Source organism: Aquarana catesbeiana, linkage group LG02 (genome assembly GCF_042186555.1).
Source record: "Aquarana catesbeiana isolate 2022-GZ linkage group LG02, ASM4218655v1, whole genome shotgun sequence".
In the NCBI taxonomy this organism is placed as follows: domain Eukaryota; kingdom Metazoa; phylum Chordata; class Amphibia; order Anura; family Ranidae; genus Aquarana; species Aquarana catesbeiana.
In genome coordinates this window covers 578228000-578251847 of record NC_133325.1, presented here as the reverse complement: position 1 = coordinate 578251847, position 23848 = coordinate 578228000, and the positions used below count along the sequence as shown (strand labels likewise).

Below are 23848 nucleotides of genomic sequence, written 5' to 3'. Positions count from 1 at the left end.
TTGATCAAGGGCAACAAATGAAAGCCCTTTTACACGCAAGTTGCAAAATGCCCCCCCCCCCCCCGGGGGTACTTATGATGCCATTATAAATTGCAAATGCATGATTACAGATGTACTTCCATAGTGGTCTCTGTTTTACCGATATAGAAACAGCAACACTGTCACGTGGGCCACGTACTTTAGGTGAGACTGAATTAGAGGGGAGGCCTCCCTTGCACCTCAGGTCCTTGAAGCCTCTGGAGATAGAGACAGAGACTTGGTGGACACCGAGTGGTATGGGTGCGGAGCACCATGCAAGCCTTATGCCGCGTACACACGATCGGACTTCTCGTCGGAAAAAGATATGACGGCTTTTCCGACAGGATTCCGCTCAAGTTTGCCTTGCATACATACGGTCACGCAAAAGTTCACTGAACTTATGACCATCAAGAACGCGGTGACGTACAACACTACGACGAGCCGAGAAAATTAAGTTCAATGCTTCAGAGCATGCGTCGAATTGTTTCCAAGCATGCATAGGAATTTTGCACATCGGAATTTCCACAGACGATCGCATTTTCGGATAGGAACTTTTCCCGACCGAAAAATTGAAAACATGCTCTCAGTCTTTTGCTGGCTGGAATTTGGCCAGCAAAAGTCCGATGGAGCATACACACGGTCGCATTTTCCAACGAAAAACTCTCATCTCTCTCGTCTTTTACGGGCCGAAATTCCGATCCGAGCTTGGCATGAAGTATAAAAGGGTTAATCAGAAGAAGAATGGTCAAGATCCAAGCCGGAGTCGGTTTCAATCTGGCAAAAGAGGCAAAGAAGTAGAATGGTCAAGGTACAAATCCGAGGTCAATGGCAAGCAGCAATCAAGAGTAGTCAAATAGGTTTCCAGGTCACAACAAGTTCAGACAGATCACATACTAGCACAGGAACAAGGGGGACTGAAGATAATCCAGCAATTTGGCAGTGTCTGGGCTGGGCTTATATAGGGAAGTTTGAGGTCACTTCCTGTGCGCCTCCTGGGCATTTTCCCGCCTTTTTCGCATTAGGTTGAGGTCACTTCCCGTGCACCTAATGGGCATTTTCCCGTCTTTTCCATCAGGTTGAGGTCACTTCCTGTGCGCCTCCTGGCCATTTTCCCGCCTATTTCCATCAGGTTGAGGTCACTTCCTGTGCACCTTCTGGGCATTTTCCTGCCTTTTTCCATCAGGTCTTCTGCGCAGGTGTGGGTTGGTGCACTGAGGCGTCTTTGGCGCATGCTCAGTTGGCACGGATTTCCTCTTGCAGCAACGCGCTATTGTGCATGCGTAGTAAGCCCTGAACTCTTAAAAACACCCACATCTCAAAAGATAAATAACCTCAATTATATTTAAATGCACAAAATGCCTCATAATTAGATTTTTTTCCATTAGGTAAAACCACTGTCTTATCTTTCTCTATACACTGGGAGTATGGACATAATACACACATGTATGTCCCCTGGGGTATTGCTTTTTAGGTGTTCCAAAAATTCAAATAATAAATTCAGTGGACCCCCCCAAAGGATCAGGGTATCTCTAATGTACCTGTTCCTCGCCTAAATGTGGCACAGGCACATTGGCAAGTCCTCAAAAGAGAAAAGCCAATGCCCCCACTCCCACAGGTACAGGTTAGCGCACAATAGGGCACAAGTTGTCCCCATAGCTGCTCCGTGCACCTAGAAGTAGTGGGAGCCATCACAGATGAAAATATTATGCATTGGGATAAACTTTAAAAGGCAAACAATATAAGCACTGCATGCCTGTGAGTCTATCTCCATTTGCTGTCACAACCTCCAAGTATTTTTCATAAGGTATACTAGAATACAACGTCTCAACATCAGTTGTCACCAAGTGTCTCATCCCATAAACAGATTCCATCAGTTGTTGTAAGTAAATGTATAGTATATATATAATGCAAGATGACTAAAGTTACTAAGTGATGTGGAGCTTTGCTTGTACAGGCAAAGCGCCACATCGCTTAGTAACTTGAATTGTTTATTTCTTGTGGGGATACATTATACAGATGTGAGTAGCTGCTTAAACTTTTAAGAAAAATGATATGTGAATAGGGGCAAATGGCGCTACCTAAATTGGATAAGTAATGTTGTGTGTTAGCTAGGAAACTATATATCCTGTGTACTCTCCTCAAAGTAGGCTAAACAGTGCATTTGTTCAAAAAAATAAAAATATAGAGTATACTTAAAAAATGTGTGTATGTGTGCCCAATGGAATTAATATCCCATACCTATAAGTGCAGACAAATATATACAAGCATACAAAAGAAATATATGTATAAAACAAGTATGCAAACAATTCATCAGTGGTGGTGACACCAAATTGCAAATACTACATGTAGCACTAACACAGCCCCCCTAATGATGTATAAGGGGTTAACGTAGACCAAATCCTCCTTCCAACTGTTATACTAGCTGGAAATGACTATATAATCAGTCCACGGCCAGTGCCATATATTGGTTGAATATTCACACTATATCTCCGCTGTGCACAATATATAAAGCTGGTGAGGCAAACCCAGCCCTCTTCTTCACCATGAGAACAGACAATTGTAAATTGTGACAGCATATAAAAACCAAAATATGCCAAAGATATATCAAACGTGTCAAAAATTAAAATTGAAAAATGCAAAATAATTAGTGGAGTAATAAAAGTCAGTGTTGTGAAAGTCCTAATTAACAATCAGTTCATTCAGGAGTTCCTGCGTAGAGTGACTTTAGTGATGGCAATGATAAATCTCCAGTGACTTAGGTGCTCCCCCTCAAGGGTCCCCACTCACCAGCTCCCCGCACCCCTGCAGGGGTAATAGGTATGTAATATCACTGGTGTTGTCTTGAAATCCAATGGAGTTGTTCCTAAAGGGCTTCTGCTCCGGGTGTGAGTGTCCTTCACGATTAGGTTTTCTCCTCATACAAAAGAAAACAGGGCTCCCATAGTGTGATACCGTATAAATTTTATTAAAAATATGCTAGGTCCAACGACCAAAAATAAAAAACAAATAAAAGATTAAATAAAGTTTAAAAACCAGTTAACCACTCCAAAAGGAGTGTAAGTATCACACTGCGCAAGGGAGATCAAGCCCGGAGAAGAGCTCGTGGATGCGAACTGTCAGCTGAGCAGCGTGCGCCCCAACTGCGTTCCACACTCTCGCCGACTGCACGCCGCTCAGCTGACAGTTCGCATCCACGAGCTCTTCTCCGGGCTTGCGCAGTGTGATACCTACACTCCTTTTGGAGTGGTTAACTGGTTTTTAAACTTTATTTCATCTTTTATTTGTTTTTTATTTTTGGTCTTGGACCTAGCATATTTTTAATAAAATTTATACGGTATCACACTATGGGAGCCCTGTTTTCTTTTGTATGAGGAAAAAACCTAATCGTGAAGGACACTCACACCCGGAGCAGAAGCCCTTTAGGAACAACTCCGTTGGATTTCAAGACAACACCGGTGATATTACATACCTATTACCCCTGCAGGGGTGCGGGGAGCTGGTGAGTGGGGACCCTTGAGGGGGAGCACCTAAGTCACTGGAGATTTATCGTTGCCATCACTAAAGTCACTCTACGCAGGAACTCCTGAATGAACTGATTGTTAATTAGGACTTTCACAACACTGTCTTTTATTACTCCACTAATTATTTTGCATTTTTCAATTTTAATTTTTGACACGTTTGATATATCTTTGGCATATTTTGGTTTTTATATGCTGTCACAATTTACAATTGTCTGTTCTCATGGTGAAGAAGAGGGCTGGGTTTGCCTCACCAGCTTTATATATTGTGCACAGCAGAGATATAGTGTGAATATTCAACCAATATATGGCACTGGCCGTGGACTGATTATATAGTCATTTCCAGCTAGTATAACAGTTGGAAGGAGGATTTGGTCTACGTTAACCCCTTATACATCATTAGGGGGGCTGTGTTAGTGCTACATGTAGTATTTGCAATTTGGTGTCACCACCACTGATGAATTGTTTGCATACTTGTTTTATACATATATTTCTTTTGTATGCTTGTATATATTTGTCTGCACTTATAGGTATGGGATACTAATCCCATTGGGCACACATACACACATTTTTTAAGTATACTCTATATTTTTATTTTTATTTTTTTGAACAAATGCACTGTTTAGCCTACTTTGAGGAGAGTACACAGGATATATAGTTTCCTAGCTAACACACAACTTTACTTATCCAATTTAGGTAGCGCCATTTGCCCCTATTCACATATCATTTTTCTTGCTTATCTCATCCCTGTGGGGGGTGAGTAAGGGGAGGCTGCAAGCCTTAGGTCTGTGAGCGCGGAAATCTTATTTACTTTATATACGCTTAAACTTTTAAATTTCCCTCTAGTATAAGGTAGCGCATTGGAATTCCCCCGCTTTATAATGCAAGATGGCAATCTTTCTACAAGTGTCCTCAAGTAATTTTCAATCAAAATACTAGTGTTTTGGGCTATTTTATTTTCCTGTGATTTCTAGAGACAATTTGGAGTTGGTTTCTATAACCCCCTTATTCAAACACTTGAGCATTTCAACAGACACCAATCTCAGGTAAATGTAATCTTTCTCCGTAAATATTTCAAATGGTTGTTCAACCTGGTAAATTTGTGCGCAAATAGATGATTTGATTGTAGCCGTATTAGTGCAGTTGTGACAGAGAAAATTGGGTACTGTTCGTGATACTTTTTTTATTTGCACTAACATACAATTTTTTCAGGATAAGCTTTCGGGGTATGTCCCTTTTTTCAAGGTCCAAGCAGTACTGCTTGGACCTTGAAGAAGGGGACATACCCCGAAAGCTTGTCCTGAAAAATTGTATGTTAGTGCAAATAAAAAAGTATCACGGACAGTACTCAATTTTCTGTGCGCAAATAGTAAAATTTCCTGTGCAAGATGGAAATTATCAACATTTTTAGATGGACAGAAGCCTAATTCTAGAACTTATACTTCAACATTAGACAGCTCATAAGATGATATATTGATCATTTACATTTCACTGCTCACATTCAAGGCTTTCTGGTTAGATATCGGTCCATATTGAACCTTTCTGTGGAGTATAGCCCATGTGCCTGTGTTCTTTTGTGTTTCATAGTGTTAAACTATATTTGGGAATTGCCCCTGCCATAATATAAAGTGAATGCTTATAAACATTGAGACTATTGTTAGTCTCATTATTTGCATCCAAACCTGTATCTTGTCCACTGTTAATTATCTCAGTGACTTCGTCATCAGTGGGTGACATATTTTTTTGCTTACCATTATCTGTATGTATAGATCTGTTACTATTCCCTCCACCTTTTACCACAGTGCCATTAACCATCAATGGACTGGTGCAAGAACAAAGCAGTATCTGAGTTATCACCAGCCTCAAAGTTTCTAACATTGTAATTATTTGGGCTCTGTCTAAACCATTTCCTATTTGGGCTGCTGTCCCACTTGTATGCTTTTCCAATTTGAAAGGCCAGTTGATCTCTCACAACGTTTTTTCCCTTTTTTTGTGGATAATATTTATAATATACCATTCTAAATGTATACCAAGATCATTATTTTGTTTCACATAGCTGAAAATGACTATTTTTGACAAGAGCGTTTGAATCTGCTTATCGACTTTCAATTTGTCATTATCATAATGTTTAATCAGAAATCCCATCATATTCATAGAACAATAGGGCAGGCTTTCCTCAGCCTCCAGTGTCTCCTATAGAAAACTCCTCCATTACTTCCTGGTATATGTCCTTTAGTAGCTGGCCTCATTAACAAACACTGTGCACCTGCCTCCCCCCTCCAGGAGATTGCTCCTGCCCACCTCTGTAGTTATATGCTTCTCCAATGCAGACATTATCAATGAGCACCATCCCCCCTGAATACATAGCAGTGCCTTCCTCTGCTGATCGATTGTTTTGTACCTTACCTTCATCTTGCATAGATCATTCATTTGGCAGAGTGTGCAGGAGTTGAGCGATCACATAAGGGCCCTATGTGGAGCAGAGCTGTAGTATTGAAACAGGAGAAGTGTGTCCTTGGAAGTCTGTAAAGCTCAGCATACACTATACAATCTGATTGTACAATCTCCTTTAGATATACCATCAACTATGTAATGCAAGGGCCCTTCTGACTGGATACAGAGTGATTGGATAGAAAGGTGTGTCCTTCTTTTATATTGTTTTGGTAAATCTAAAGAGATTGTACAGAGATTGTACAACTGGATTGTATAGTGCATGGCCACATTTAAACACCTAAAATGAACTAGTCAAGCTTTTCAGTGCCATTAATTGCTAATGGCACCCCAAACGCGGACTCAAACATGTATTTTGGCCCATGCAAAAATGTGTGACAAACGCAACAAAACGTGTGAAAAAAATGTGCAAACAGCAACGCGCCAAAATGTTCATGAGCTACTTTGACCTATTTGTTGCGTGTAGGGAAGCCCTATGCGTGTCATGGAAAAGAATGTGCGCTCCTACTATGCTAGATGTGAATGGGGCCTGAAAGTGAAATTGGTGTGTTTACATAAGAACGATGACAGCTTTGTGTCTCTATCCACTCCCTCCCTAGTACTTGTATAAACCTAGCCATACATTATGCCATCTAATTGTACAATCTCTGTACAATTTATTTTAGATTTACCAAAACTATGGAATAGGATAACCAAACTGAACAATCTATTCAATTTGTATTAAATCAGAAAGGCCCTTGCACAGATGGTAGATCTAAAGGAGATTGTACAGTCAGATTTTACAGTGTATGGCCACATTAAAGGAAGAAGTGGGTGTAAATAAAAAAAGAGGTGCTATAGTAATGAGTGAGGTATAGTCTAGAGTGGTAAAACACGATCTATTCTGTGATGCAGTAAGGCAGTGTGTGATGGGATATAGATATGTGCAGAATGAAAAAAAAGTTTTGTTTTGTTTCAATTGGATTAATTAGAGCAATATTAAAGCCTTTTTTTTTTTTAAATAAAAAATATATCATACTTACCTGCTCTGTGCAATGATTTTTCACAGAGCATCCCAGACCCTCCTCTCCTTGGGTCCCACAATGGTGCTCCTGGCACCTCTCTCCTGCCGGGTGCCCCCACAGCAAACAACTTGCTGTGGGGACACCCAAGCAGGCACACTACCAACCCCTGGCTCTGTGTGTCCATTCACACATGGAGCAGTGGCTCAGCCCTGCCCCCTCCGTCTCCTGATTGGCTCACTGGTTGTGATTGACAATGGCTTCTGCTGCTGTCAAAAGCCAATCAGAAGTGTGAGTACCCGGAGAGGCAAGGCTCTCTTGGACATCACTGGATCGAGAGGGGGCTCAGGTAAGTATTAGGGGGGCTGCTGCACACAGGTTGTTTTACCTTCATGCATAGAATGCATGATGGTAAAAAGCCTTGTGCCTTTACAACCACTTTAGGTTAAAAATTTAGTTTAATTACAGTTGTTATGTTAGAATGATTCGTATTTGTTATTTGTTTCGTTTTCATTTAGTTTTCAATTCGATTTTTCCACCCTTTTTCTAATTGAATTTGATTCAAATTCGATTTGAATTCCATTTGAATCTATATCGATTAAAATTGAATGTCCTAAAATTAGTTAGTTTCTACTTGTTCATAGACTGTTTAAATATTTGTGATTTTATTAGATAAAAATACGCTTTTACAGCATGAAAGCCTCCAATATGGGCCCAACAGAATATGTAACATGAAATTATAGGTAATTTATCATCATTATAATTTAGAAACCGCAAGACTATCAACATGTAGTGGACCTCCAATACCTTAATGCTATTCATGAACTACCACTAAATTCTGAAATCATGGCAGCAACTTTATGCGTTATATAAAAAATGAATTACTATTGCTAACATGAAACTCACGTGATGGAAGATACTCTCTTTTTGTATACCTTAAAGTAGAACTATAGGCAAATACATTTTTTCATTTCGGATACAGTAAGGGAAGGTCATAACCCCGGTCAGTTTATTTTTTGCCATCTGTGCCCCACTGGGGAGATCTCTGTCCCATAAACAAAACAGGACATGAGAAGAAATCCCTGCAAATTAAGGGACTCCCTTGGGGACCCTCAGATCACCAGAACTAATGTTACCATTGGAAGATTTCCCCTCTATTACTTTTCCGGGGACAACCCAAAATTTGGGATTTTCATTTACTTTCAATGATAATGGTAAACGGGACAAATAGAGAGGGCGAATCTCCCTGACGGGGGCACAACAATAAAAACTAACAGGTGTTCAATCTCCACTCTTTCCAAAACTAGAAAAAAAAAAGGTTTTGCCTTTAGTTGTACTTAAAGACACACATGCATGACAATTAAGTTGAGTATAGTCATTACAAGCATGTTATGCCTTCACTTGTGCACACCATTCACTGCTGCCAGAATAGGGTTGGGGGAAATGAGGAGCATTAAAATGAGTAAACTATGCATATACAATGCCATTTAAGAAGATCCAATGAGTTTTGTACTGTTATGTATATGTACTGTACAATAGATTCCTATTTTATATTTGGTACAATTTATGCACAGCAGATCCGTTCCACTGCATTTAAAGGCAGCTCACCTTCTCATTATCAAGTAATCTATAAAAATAAAGGTGGCAGTTTTATTAGGTAAGTTAGTGCAAGAGCTAAGATGAGAACACAAAGTGCAGTACAGTGGAACCTCGGATTACGAGCAAAATCCGTTCCAGGAGTTCCATGCTCGGAATCCAAAGTACTCGCATATCAAAGCAAGTTTTCCCATTGAAGTCAATGGAAACGAATATAATTTGTTCTGCATTGACTTCAATGGGATGCAATACCGCATGCGGCCAGAGGCGGGGGGCGCCGGAGAGCCTCGGAAATGGCCAAAAAAGCCTGAGCACACTTCGGCTTACCTCGGCAAACCTCGGAAAGACTTCCTACCCGAGATTTGCCAAGGTCAGCCGTGCTGTACTCGGGCCTTTCCGTGCATTTCCGAGCGTGACGTTCGACTCTGCTCGGCTCCGGCCCCCCCACCTCAGGCCAAAAGCGGTACTGCACAGCACTTTGGCCTGAATCATGCTCGTTTTGCGAGACAACACTCGCAAACCGAGTTCCGATTTTCAAAAATACATTGCTCATATTGCGAAACGCTCGTTAACCGCGTTACTCGCAATCTGTGGTTCCACTGTGATCGTAACCCTAATCCATGCCAAATCATTACATTCATTTTTCAGTAAAGACAGATTAGTGGAAAATTTCAAGCTTATTAATATGAATAAATTGAATTTGTATATAATAAATGTTTCTTGCAATATGCAGATATGTTCCTTAAAACAGAATTTTTTTTGGTGATTATACAAAAGCTGAGGAAGTCCTGTCAGTTAACATTGCCCCCTCCCCTATGGCCAAAAATATTTTGATGAAGTTGGAAATGTCACATTTGGCCCAAATTTCCTGTGTTACATAGTTACATAGTTAGTCAGGTTGAAAAAAGGCACAAAATCCATCTAGTTTAACCAAGGAGAAAAAACATCAGACTTTCTGGGGTGGAAAACAGGGATATAAATCCAACATATGAATATAAAAAAAAACAGATTTATTAGAGATTTATTAGAGATTTCTGGAAATTTTTAAGCCGTGGGAAAACAAAATGTCTATTTCCAGAAATAAATGGAAATTATGGAAAGATAAAAAAATAAAACTAAGTTTAGAGTAGTTTTCCAAATTGAAGGTTGTTTTGTTACACTGGGATGGTGAAATGCAGTGTATATAAAAAACATTATGCGTGAAATACAGTAAAAGTATATATTTTTCAGTAAATAAACTAAACTTGTTTTTTAAAATGTTATTTTTCTATTACAAATGTAATAACAAGGACTGTATATGTTAGGAACATTTCCCCTATACATGAGAATAGGTAACCTCCCCCCCTTTACCTCATAATAATTTAACCACTTAAGGACCGGACCATTATGCTGCTTAAGGACCAGAGGACTTTTTCCAATTTGGCACTGCGTCGCTTTAACTGCTAATTGCGCGGTCATGCAATGCTGTACCCAAACTAAATTTGCATCCCTTTCTTCCCACAAATAGAGCTTTCTTTTGATGGTACTTGATCACCTCTGTCGTTTTTATTTTTTGCGCTATAAACGGAAAAAGACCGAAAATTTTGAAAAAAAATGATGTTTTCCACTGTTTGTTATAAAAAAATCCAATAAACTCAATTTTAGTCATACATTTAGGCCAAAATGTATTCGGCCACATGTCTTTGGTAAAAAAAGTGTCAATAAGCGTATATTTATTGGTTTGCGCAAAAGTTATAGCGTCTACAAACTAGGGTACATTTTCTGGAATTTACACAGCTTTTAGTTTATGACTGCCTATGTCATTTCTTGAGGTGCTAAAATGGCAGGGCAGTACAAAACCCCCCCAAATGATCCCATTTTGGAAAGTAGACACCCCAAGGAAATTGCTGAGAGGCATGTTGAACCCATTGAATATTTATTTTTTTTGTCCCAAGTGATTGAATAATGACAAAAAAAAAAAAATATTTACAAAAAGTTGTCACTAAATGATATATTGCTCACACAGGCCATGGGCATATGTGGAATTGCACCCCAAAATACATTCAGCTGCTTCTCCTGAGTACAGGGATACCACATGTGTGGGACTTTTTGGGAGCCTAGCCGCATACGGGGCCCCGAAAACCAATCACCGCCTTCAGGATTTCTAAGGGCGTAAATTTTTGATTTCACTCCTCACTACCTATCACAGTTTTGAGGGCCATAAAATGCCCAGATGGCACAAAACCCCCCCAAATGACCCCATTTTGGAAAGTAGACACCCCAAGCTATTTGCTGAGAGGCATGTTGAGTCCATGGAATATTTTATATTTTGACACAAGTTGCGGGAATGTGACAAATCTTTTTTTTTTTTTGCACAAAGTTGTCACTAAATGATATATTGCCCACACAGGCCATGGGCATATGTGGAATTGCACCCCAAAATACATTTAGCTGCTTCTCCTGAGTATGGGGATACCACATGTGTGGGACTTTTTGGGAGCCTATCTGCGTAAACCAATCACTGCCTTCAGGATTTCTAAGGGTGTAAATTTTTGATTTCACTCTTCACTGCCTAACAAAGTTTTGGAGGCCATGGAATGCCCAGGTGGCACAACCCCCCCAAATGACCCCATTTTGGAAAGTAGACACCCCAAGCTATTTGCTGAGAGGCATAGTGAGTATTTTGCAGCTCTCATTTGTTTTTGAAAATGAAGAAAGACAAGAAAAAACATTTTTTTTTCTTTTTTCAATTTTAAAAACTTAGTGACAAAAAGTGAGATCTGCAAAATACTCACTATACCTCTCAGCAAATAGCTTGGGGTGTCTACTTTCCAAAATGGGGTCATTTGGGGGGGGTTTGTGCCACCTGGGCATTCCATGGCCTCCGAAACTGTGATAGGCAGTGAAGAGTGAAATAAAAAATTTACGCCCTTAGAAACCCTGAAGGCAGTGCTTGGTTTTCGGGGTCCCGTACGCGGCTAGGCTCCCAAAAAGTCTCACACATGTGGTATCCCCGTACTCAGGAGAAGCAACAGAATGTATTTTGGGGTGTAATTTCACATATTCCCATGGCATGTTTGAGCAATATATCATTTAGTGACAACTTTGTGCAAAAAAAAAATTAGTCTCTTTCCCGCAACTTGTGTCACAATATAAAATATTCTATGGACTCGACATGACTCTCAGCAAATAGCTTGGGGTGTCTACTTTCCAAAATGGGGTCATTTGGGGGGGTTTTGAACTGTCCTGGCATTTTATGCACAACATTTAGAAGCTTATGTCACACATCACCCACTCTTCTAACCACTTGAAGACAAAGCCCTTTCTGACACTTTTTGTTTACATGAAAAAATTATTTTTTTTTGCAAGAAAATTACTTTTAACCCCAAAACATTATATATTTTTTTAAAGCAAATGCTCTACAGATTAAAATGGTGGGTGTTTCATTTTTTTTTTTCACACAGTATTTGCGCAGCGATTTTTCAAACGCATTTTTTGGGGAAAAAACACACTTTTTTAAATTTTAATGCACTAAAACACACTATATTGCCCAAATGTTTGATGAAATAAAAAAGATGATCTTAGGCCGAGTACATGGATACCAAACATGACATGCTTTAAAATTGCGCACAAACGTGCAGTGGCGACAAACTAAATACATTTTTAAAAGCCTTTAAAAGCCTTTACAGGTTACCACTTTAGATTTACAGAGGAGGTCTACTGCTAAAATTACTGCCCTCGATCTGACGTTCGCGGTGACACCTCACATGCATGGTGCAATTGCTGTTTACATTTGACGCCAGACCGACGCTTGCGTTCGCCTTTGCGTGAGAGCAGGGGGGGACAGGGGTGCTTTTTTTTTTTTCTTTATTATTTTTTTGCTTTTTTATCTTATTTTTAAACTGTTCCTTTCATTTTTTTTTTTTAATCATTTTTATTGTTATCTCAGGGAATGTAAATATCCCCTATGATAGCAATAGGTAGTGACAGGTACTCTTTTTTGAAAAAATTGGGGTCTATTAGACCCTAGATCTCTCCTCTGCCCTCAAAGCATCTGACCACACCAAGATCGGTGTGATAAAATGCTTTCCCAATTTCCCAATGGCGCTGTTTACATCCGGCGAAATCTAAGTCATGAAATGCTCGTAGCTTCCGGTTTCTTAGGCCATAGAGATGTTTGGTGCCACTCTGGTCTCTGATCAGCTCTATGGTCAGCTGGCTGAATCACCGGCTGCATTCTCAGGTTCCCTGTTGAGACAGGAGAGCCAGAGAAAAACACGGAAGACGGTGGGGGGGGGGCATTCCCTCCCACTGCTTGTAAAAGCAGTCTAGAGGCTAATTAGCCACTAGGATTGCTTTTACATGAAAGCCGACCTCTGGCTGAAAAGAATGATACCAAGATGATACCTAAACCTGCAGGCATCATTCTGGTATAACCACTCAAAGTCGTGAATGGCGTACCTGAAAACAAAAAAATGGTTAACAATAAAACACAGTAAACGGTAAAGTATAAAAAATTGCATATCTGAAAAGCAAACATGATAAAACATAATAACAATAAAACATTGCAGAATAGAATACAGTAAAAAAGAGCAGAACAATAGAGAGAGAATAGAGAGAGAGAGAGAACAATAAAACGACAACTATTTTTTTTTATTATATACTGTATATATATATATTTTTTTACACTTTTTTTTGTAACTAACTTTTATAACTGTAACCGGTTCCAGGTTCGGGTCTCTCAAAATTCGATGGCATCTTGGGAGACCCTGTGAAAGTGTGCCTAGTCTGTGCAATGCTGTACCCTACGCTAATACTCAACTAGTGAATGGTAGCGTTCAAAACATTCACCAATGCAAAGACCAGGATTGTCAGGACAGGAGGGACGATAATAGCGGGTGTCACGCCTATATCCGCGCTTGCTGCAGACACAACATCTTTTTTGGGGGGTTTGCTGGGTAGGGGTACTCGGGAGGACATAAAGAAAATGCCTCTCATGCAGCCGACTGCATTTGGTTGGGGATGTGAATGGGGGAAGTACGGGCGCTGCAGAAGTGGTGGGTTCCCAATTAGGATTGGCGAATGCAGCAGGAAGGGCATTATGGGCACGACGGGCCTGTGTTGGTCTTCTTCTTGGTGGCAGCAGGACACTACTTGTGCTTGCCACCTCACCAGCTTGAACTGCACTTATGGGACTAGCCACGTCACCAAGTGTTACTGCAGTGCTGGTTTGACTACGACCGGGGTGTACTAGGCCACTGGTGCTTGCTAGTTCACCAAAACGCTACCAAAAAAACTGTTAGCGATCGCAGGGATCAGGCCTGACTCTGCGAACGCTGCAGTTATGCGTTTAGTGTTTTGTAAGTGACAGTGATTGATCGATACTGCACTTGGGTGGGCTGGGCTGGGCCGGGCGGAGGGGCAAAACGCAGGTGCTAGCAGGTATCTGGGCTGATCCCGCTAACACTGCGTTTTTGGGAACCCTAAACTGCTGGGGATGCTAGTATAGATCTGATCGGATCAGATATTGATCCGTTCAGATACTATACCACTAAGGGAGGTGTACGCTGCGTGCATGGGTGTTAGCGGTACTGGCGCTAACCTGACACTGCTTGGGGCTGGTGCTTACCAGTTCACCAAAATGCTACCAAAAAAACTGTTAGCGATCGCAGTGATCAGGCCTGACTCTGCGAATGCTGCAGTTATGCGTTTAGTGTTTTGTAAGTGACAGTGATCGATCGATACTGCACTTGGGTGGGCTGGGCTGGGCCGGGCGGAGGGGCAAAACGCAGGTGCTAGCAGGTATCTGGGCTGATTACGCTAACACTGCGTTTTTGGGAACCCTAAACTGCTGGGGACGCTAGTATAGATCTGATCGGATCAGATATTGATCTGTTCAGATACTATACCACTAAGGGAGGTGTACGGTGCGTGCGTGGGTGTTAGCGCTACTGGCGCTAACCTGACGCTGCTTGGGGCTGGTGCTTACCAGTTCACCAAAATGCTACCAAAAAAACTGTTAGCGATCGCAGGGATCAGGCCTGACTCTGCGAACGTTGCAGTTATGCGTTTAGTGTTTTGTAAGTGACAGTGATCGATCGATACTGCACTTGAGTGGGCTGGGCTGGGCTGGGCGGAGGGGGTAAAACGCAGGTGCTAGCAGGTATCTGGGCTGATCCCGCTAACACTGCGTTTTTGGGAACCCTAAACTGCTGGGGACGCTAGTATAGATCTGATCGGATCAGATATTGATGCGTTCAGATACTATACCACTAAGGGAGGCGTATGCTGCGTGCGTGGGTGTTAGCGGTACTGGCACTAATCTGACGCTGCCTGGGGCGACGCATATCACCGCCAGGCGATCAGGGGGCTAAACCTTTATTAGGTAATAAACGGCGGGTGCCCTGACACTATAAAAAATAAACGAACTAACCAGCGTCACCCGTAACGGTTATACGGTGATCAGTGGTGAAAGGGTTAACTAGGGGGCAATCAAGGGGTTAAAACATTTATAAGATAGTATATGGGGGTCCCTGTCGCTATAAAACGCTGACGGTGAACCTAAATATTTACGTCCCTAACTAGCGTCACCAGTGACACTAGTACAGCGATCAGAAAAATGATCACTTAGCGACACTGGCGACAGGGGGTGATCAAGGGGTTAAAACTTTATTAGGGGGGTTAGGGGGGTACCCTAGACCTACAGGGGGCTAATACTAACTGCCCTAGAAGAAAGAAGGTTTCCCCACATTGGGGTTTTTAGGCAGCGCAATAATGGATAAAGACTCAGTTGTATGAAAAAAGTATCACAATTTTTATTAAGTAATAATAGACCATCAAAGTTAAAAAACAGTGAGCTTCAGTGGGAATTATTTAAAAAGTGAGCTGAACATACACAAGCAGACATTTGTTCATAATCATAACTTTGAAACATGAACATTAAAGCTGACGCGTTTCAACCCCTACAATTGGGGTCTTCTTCAGAGGATCAGTCTGCTGGGGAGAACATGAAAATGAAGTTGATATACATATACATGTTCCATTAATATAAATATAGTATGAACTACATTGACTATACGATATTTTAGTGCAGCATAGTTACCAAATATAGGTATGTTCAACAAAGAACACAGATTCCCACATGAAGATCCCTTTAAAAAGTAAGTTGCTTTGTCCTCTTCTCCAGTGGAGGGCTCCAACCACCCCTATCACCGCTGCGGCCCAGACCAGGATTGTGAGGTATAGCGTGGCTTACGAGAGATCACACTTTTAAGACGCCGCCCGTCAAAAAGGATGACCGGCCGGAAAACACCAGAACACCTGTGATGAAGGTTTGCAGGGAATAATCAGTAAGGACCCATATGGGAATAGTCACAGTTGATCGGTGGGCTGAGAGAGCCGCTATAAGATCAGAGGTATTGTGAATATGATATATAAGGCCCAAAACCAAGAAATGTTCTGAGCCGTAGCCCTCTGGTGCATGTTCAAATTGAAGAAGAGACGAACATGCACGAGGCAAGACTGCAAGGGATTAAGAAATATTGTGCAAGTGCTGGAAAAAAGATGGTGATGCCAAGGTGAAAAGGAGTGATGTAAAAAAGACTAAGGAGGTGAGAAGCGACATAGAGTCTGTGAGTGATGAAATGAACAACAAAAACAATAAGTGCAAGTGAAAGGGAGAGAGGGGGAGGGGGGGGAGGGAAGGAAGGAGGGGGGGGAGGAAGGGGGAAAAAGGGGTGGAGGGGAAAGGGGGAAAAGGGACAAAGAAGGGAAGAAAAGAAGGAGGAAGGAGAAAGAAAGGGAAAGGAAAGAAAGGAAGGAACCGTTAGGGGATGAAGGTGTAATTATTACCTCAAGGGGTGCTATATAGCTCATGTGGATGCATCGGATTGTCCCATGTGTCTAGACTGTTGTTTTATTGGCCAACCCGGGATTGGTCATAAGCTGTGTGAGACTCAGGTAATGGCAACCAAGCCTGAGTCAACCAGTCTAAGAATAAACAAAGTATATAATTATAAATATAAAGTATATGACCACATGTGTTGTCAGTGGTCAAAAAATATTTAGCAAGCCTAGTAATCAGTAAATCCCAACTATTTTCGGGTAATGCGATGCTATAACAACACATGGCTTGGAGGGTGTACTTACTGTGTGGTAGCTGAGTGTAGCAGCAAATGTGATAGCAAGCAGCAGAATGTGTTTGCAGTTAGCCAGATGGAGGAGGATTGAGGGAAAATATATCAGGTGTACCTTTATATACCAATAGTTGGAGGATGTATCCGCCCTGTATCCCTCCCCACAGGTGTATGTAATCCGCCGATAAACCAACGACGGGCGGTAAGGCGGCCAAACGTGGCAGCCCAGTGTGATCTCCCCGGCGTTCCGGAAGAGCGGAGCTCCGAAATCTCGTCATCCTCGCCGAAATCTCGCGATGTCTGTGACGTCACGTCGCTCGCGCGGGGCCCCGCGCATGCGCAGTGACGAAAGGCATCCGAGGATGTTCCGGAATGCCGCCGGCAAGGAAGGAAAGTCCCCAATGTGGCGCTCGGTGGCCAACCGAGCGCCCAAGGGGAAACATGGGGGGGGAGGGACCGCCAAAATGAAGGCAGGCCTGTCCCCTCCTCCTTACCTTGCCGGGAAGGCACGTCATAGGTCACTCCCGCCTCCGGGATAACAGCAGAGAGGGTGCCAGAGCTCCCCCAGTGGAGGGAGAAAGCAAATCTACAGAAAGGGGAAAAAAAAGGAGAAATTGAATAAATGTGAACCATGAGCATGTCAGTTCCCCATGGCTCAAAACTATCATTATTAATACATCTCTTAGAATTATTTACCCACGTGGAGAGCCTCAATAAAAAATGGGAGAAGATCAGTCATATGCATAGATATCTTCACACCATCAATTTAATAATGAAAAAGAACAGCAATATCAAAAATGATAACATATTGTAAAATAAAATAAAATAAAAGATATAAATGGATCAGCACAGGGGAAACGGGGAGAGGGTGACATGGAGGAGGGGGGGGGGGGAGGGAGGGGGAAAGAGAAGGAGGGGGAGGGGAAGGAAAACCGGGACATAGTCAATGATATCAGTTATCTTAATTCTTTTGGACTATATTGAATTATACTATAGCCCATCAGAGGAGGGGACAGGACTATTGTGTTTTGCCAGAAACAAAGCCTTTTAGAAATGGGGCAAACGAGATGGCCTCGTTCAATCCTGGGAACGAAGTGGAATTTAGTTTAAATATCCACCTCTGCTCGTGCTGCAATAGAATTTTATTCCAGTCGCCGCCTCGCACTGGTATATGAATTCGGTCGAGCGCGACGAAGGATATTTTAGGCATTCTATAGTTGTGAGTTTCCATCACATGTCGCCCAAGTGGCACATATGGGTTGCCAATTTGCATGTGGTAGATGTGTTTAGATATGCGCTGATGGAACTCTTGTTTGGTCTTTCCGACGTAGTGTGCTCCACATTCGCAGGACATGAGGTACACTATGCCACGTGTTTGGCAGTTGGTGAAGTGTGATGGTTTAAATGTTGTCCCATTTGGGAGGGTAAAGAGCTTTTCACGTCTTATGTAAGGGCAGCAGGAGCAGTGTCCACAAGGGAAAGTTCCCAGGATAGAGCAGTGCCCTCGTCGTTTTTGTGCAGTTTTGAACTCACTTTGAACCAATTCATCCTTTAGTGAGGTTGCTCGTCTAAAGGTAATTGAGGGAATATCTGCAATGAACCTACTAACTTTTGGATCATCTCGGAGTATGTGCCAATGCTTACGAATAATGTTTCTAATCTCGTTATGTTGTCTAGAAAAACGCAGGATCACTCTAGTGGAATCCATATCGGTGTTGCCCTTAGTTCTTTCCCCAAACAACAGGGTATGTCTGGATTGTGCCACTGCACGATTGTACGCTTTACGCAGAGTTGAGCGACTATAACCCCGTGCTAGTAATCTGGTTTGCAGTTTATATGCTTCCTGTTTGAAGAGAAACTCATCTGAGCAGTTCCTGCGTAAACGCAGGTACTGTCCGTATGGGATAGATCTCTTCAAAAATGTAGGATGAAAGCTATCCGCATGGAGGATGGTATTTCCTGCGGTGCTTTTACGAAATAAAGTGCTAGAGATGAAGTTCTCAGGGGTGCGTCTCAACTGTACGTCTAGGAAGTTTATTTGATCACGGTCATATGTCATAGTGAACTTCAGATTGCGTTCGTTCTGATTGATATGATATGATTGGAAGATGAGGATTTAGCCACATACGTAAGTAGTATACGTATGTGGCGACGTTACATCGACGATATCCTCCTGGTTTGGGAGGGAACTGAAGAATCACTACTGAAGTTCTTTGATCATATCAATCAGAACGAACGCAATCTGAAGTTCACTATGACATATGACCGTGATCAAATAAACTTCCTAGACGTACAGTTGAGACGCACCCCTGAGAACTTCATCTCTAGCACTTTATTTCGTAAAAGCACCGCAGGAAATACCATCCTCCATGCGGATAGCTTTCATCCTACATTTTTGAAGAGATCTATCCCATACGGACAGTACCTGCGTTTACGCAGGAACTGCTCAGATGAGTTTCTCTTCAAACAGGAAGCATATAAACTGCAAACCAGATTACTAGCACGGGGTTATAGTCGCTCAACTCTGCGTAAAGCGTACAATCGTGCAGTGGCACAATCCAGACATACCCTGTTGTTTGGGGAAAGAACTAAGGGCAACACCGATATGGATTCCACTAGAGTGATCCTGCGTTTTTCTAGACAACATAACGAGATTAGAAACATTATTCGTAAGCATTGGCACATACTCCGAGATGATCCAAAAGTTAGTAGGTTCATTGCAGATATTCCCTCAATTACCTTTAGACGAGCAACCTCACTAAAGGATGAATTGGTTCAAAGTGAGTTCAAAACTGCACAAAAACGACGAGGGCACTGCTCTATCCTGGGAACTTTCCCTTGTGGACACTGCTCCTGCTGCCCTTACATAAGACGTGAAAAGCTCTTTACCCTCCCAAATGGGACAACATTTAAACCATCACACTTCACCAACTGCCAAACACGTGGCATAGTGTACCTCATGTCCTGCGAATGTGGAGCACACTACGTCGGAAAGACCAAACAAGAGTTCCATCAGCGCATATCTAAACACATCTACCACATGCAAATTGGCAACCCATATGTGCCACTTGGGCGACATGTGATGGAAACTCACAACTATAGAATGCCTAAAATATCCTTCGTCGCGCTCGACCGAATTCATATACCAGTGCGAGGCGGCGACTGGAATAAAATTCTATTGCAGCACGAGCAGAGGTGGATATTTAAACTAAATTCCACTTCGTTCCCAGGATTGAACGAGGCCATCTCGTTTGCCCCATTTCTAAAAGGCTTTGTTTCTGGCAAAACACAATAGTCCTGTCCCCTCCTCTGATGGGCTATAGTATAATTCAATATAGTCCAAAAGAATTAAAATAACTGATATCATTGACTATGTCCCGGTTTTCCTTCCCCTCCCCCCTCCTTCTCTTTCCCCCTTCCTCCCCCTCCCCCCCCCCCTCCTCCATGTCACCCTCTCCCCGTTTCCCCTGTGCTGATCCATTTGTATCTTTTATTTTATTTTATTTTACAATATGTTATCATTTTTGATATTGCTGTTCTTTTTCATTATTAAATTGATGGTGTGAAGATATCTATGCATATGACTGATCTTCTCCCATTTTTTATTGAGGCTCTCCACGTGGGTAAATAATTCTAAGAGATGTATTAATAATGATAGTTTTGAGCCATGGGGAACTGACATGCTCATGGTTCACATTTATTCAATTTCTCCTTTTTTTTCCCCTTTCTGTAGATTTGCTTTCTCCCTCCACTGGGGGAGCTCTGGCACCCTCTCTGCTGTTATCCCGGAGGCGGGAGTGACCTATGACGTGCCTTCCCGGCAAGGTAAGGGGGAGGGGACAGGCCTGCCTTCATTTTGGCGGTCCCTCCCCCCCCATGTTTCCCCTTGGGCGCTCGGTTGGCCACCGAGCGCCACATTGGGGACTTTCCTTCCTTGCCGGCGGCATTCCGGAACATCCTCGGATGCCTTTCGTCACTGCGCATGCGCGGGGCCCCGCGCGAGCGACGTGACGTCACAGACATCGCGAGATTTCGGCGAGGATGACGAGATTTCGGAGCTCCGCTCTTCCGGAACGCCGGGGAGATCACACTGGGCTGCCACGTTTGGCCGCCTTACCGCCCGTCGTTGGTTTATCGGCGGATTACATACACCTGTGGGGAGGGATACAGGGCGGATACATCCTCCAACTATTGGTATATAAAGGTACACCTGATATATTTTCCCTCAATCCTCCTCCATCTGGCTAACTGCAAACACATTCTGCTGCTTGCTATCACATTTGCTGCTACACTCAGCTACCACACAGTAAGTACACCCTCCAAGCCATGTGTTGTTATAGCATCGCATTACCCCAAAATAGTTGGGATTTACTGATTACTAGGCTTGCTAAATATTTTTTGACCACTGACAACACATGTGGTCATATACTTTATATTTATAATTATATACTTTGTTTATTCTTAGACTGGTTGACTCAGGCTTGGTTGCCATTACCTGAGTCTCACACAGCTTATGACCAATCCCGGGTTGGCCAATAAAACAACAGTCTAGACACATGGGACAATCCGATGCATCCACATGAGCTATATAGCACCCCTTGAGGTAATAATTACACCTTCATCCCCTAACGGTTCCTTCCTTTCTTTCCTTTCCCTTTCTTTCTCCTTCCTCCTTCTTTTCTTCCCTTCTTTGTCCCTTTTCCTCCTTTCCCCTCCACCCCTTTTTCCCCCTTCCTCCCCCCCCCCCCTCCTTCCTTCCCTCCCCCCCCTCCCCCTCTCTCCCTTTCACTTGCACTTATTGTTTTTGTTGTTCATTTCATCACTCACAGACTCTATGTCTCTTCTCACCTCCTTAGTCTTTTTTACATCACTCCTTTTCACCTTGGCATCACCATCTTTTTTCCAGCACTTGCACAATATTTCTTAATCCCTTGCAGTCTTGCCTCGTGCATGTTCGTCTCTTCTTCAATTTGAACATGCACCAGAGGGCTACGGCTCAGAACATTTCTTGGTTTTGGGCCTTATATATCATATTCACAATACCTCTGATCTTATAGCGGCTCTCTCAGCCCACCAATCAACTGTGACTATTCCCATATGGGTCCTTACTGATTATTCCCTGCAAACCTTCATCACAGGTGTTCTGGTGTTTTCCGGCCGGTCATCCTTTTTGACGGGCGGCGTCTTAAAAGTGTGATCTCTCGTAAGCCACGCTATACCTCACAATCCTGGTCTGGGCCGCAGCGGTGATAGGGGTGGTTGGAGCCCTCCACTGGAGAAGAGGACAAAGCAACTTACTTTTTAAAGGGATCTTCATGTGGGAATCTGTGTTCTTTGTTGAACATACCTATATTTGGTAACTATGCTGCACTAAAATATCGTATAGTCAATGTAGTTCATACTATATTTATATTAATGGAACATGTATATGTATATCAACTTCATTTTCATGTTCTCCCCAGCAGACTGATCCTCTGAAGAAGACCCCAATTGTAGGGGTTGAAACGCGTCAGGTTTAATGTTCATGTTTCAAAGTTATGATTATGAACAAATGTCTGCTTGTGTATGTTCAGCTCACTTTTTAAATAATTCCCACTGAAGCTCACTGTTTTTTAACTTTGATGGTCTATTATTACTTAATAAAAATTGTGATACTTTTTTCATACAACTGAGTCTATATCCATTATTGCGCTGCCTAAAAACCCCAATGTGGGGAAACCTTCTATCTTCTGTTCCAGTCTTTAAGGGGTGAGCAGCAACTTTCTTCTCCCTAGTGTCCCCTCCATTCTTTTGCAATACTAACTGCCCTAACACAGTAACTGTCACAAACTGACACCAATGCAGTAATCAGAAAAAAAAAAACTGCTTGGTGTCAGTGTGACAGGGGGTGTGTGATTAGGGGGTGATCGGGGGGTAAAGGGGGGTGTTATGTGTGCCTGGCGTGTTCTACTGGGATGTGTTGTGTTTGTGCACTCACTTGGAAGTCTTCTCTCCTCGGCGCCGGAACGGAAACTGCCGAGCCGGGGAGAGATGACATCACATCCTCTGCCTCTGTGTACTACACAGAGGCAGGGGATAGCATCTCATTGGCTGGAAGCGATCGCGAGGGGGGCCACGATCGGATGGCCTCCCCCTCATCTCTGATTGCTGCCAGACCAACGGCGACCGCCTCAGGCACCGGGGGGGTCCGATCAGACCCCCCGCCTGCGGGAAGGCAATCACGTACCAGGTACGTGATTTTGCCTGCCCGTGCCATTCTGCTGACGTATATCAGCGTGAGGCGGTCGTCAAGTGGTTAAAAGCTTACTGCCAATATGCATTTTCAGTTATTTACAATTGTGATCCAGAAGCATACAGTATATTGCTCTTGCAAGAGCTTGATGAATTTTCTCCTGATTTTCAGGTGTCATTTTATCTATAAATGAAAGGATTGTACATTTTTGGGAGGCCGGGGTTTGCAACATTTTTCTAAACTGAACATACTGCTGGTGAACAAACACTTTGTGATGATCCAGAAGCAGCAGAAAGAGTGTGTCTGGAAGGAGAATTCTGGAGGGAAAAGCTACTTGTACTTCCATCATTTAATTCCATAAAGTATTTTAATGCCTTTAGGGCACCTCTGACATATTTCTTGTCACAATATTGTTTCCAAACTTTAAAGATGTTGGTATCACCATTTTAGTGAAAGGAGGAAAATAAAAAGCAATTTAGTGACCAGACTATAGGTAAACCTTAGCCTATGACGGTGAAGAACATAGGGATCATTTAAAGTTAAAAAAAATAAACTAAGTTGCCAGACAAATGTACCCTCTTACCTGTCCATTAAGGCCTGAGAGGACAGATAGTATCATCTGCTCTATCTCAACAATCACCCAACTGTAGGAAGTACAAGATGGAGTGCACAAGCAAACTAAACAGGAGCCTTTCCCCTGCAGTGTCTCCTAGGGGTAGAAATACGAATTTCTCTTGTTTGAGAACTGCTTTAAGAAGTACAGAGTTACTTGAACTACATTCCAGGATTTTGTTCTTCAGCTAAGAGAACTTGCAATAATTTAAGACTTTACATAAAGTCTCAGAAATCTTTCATTACGGTCTTCATGCTATATAGTAATAGATATATTACTTATTATTTATTTATTGTAAAATAACA

The 23848-nt window shown here is 42.4% G+C and overlaps 1 protein-coding gene across 1 annotated transcript in view; it reads right to left on the bottom strand.

Moving 5' to 3' along the window:
* LOC141127596 (uncharacterized) overlaps positions 1–18757 on the bottom strand; it is a 74666-nt gene extending 55909 nt beyond the window's left edge. Inside the window, exons 1-2 of the mRNA XM_073614206.1 lie at positions 18232–18757; positions 16491–16552 (exon numbers count right to left, since the gene is read on the bottom strand). Of these exons, the coding sequence (XP_073470307.1) occupies positions 16491–16552; positions 18232–18757 (588 nt within the window). The remainder of the gene's footprint in view (positions 1–16490; positions 16553–18231) is intronic.
* Between the last annotated feature and the right edge of the window lie 5091 nt (positions 18758–23848).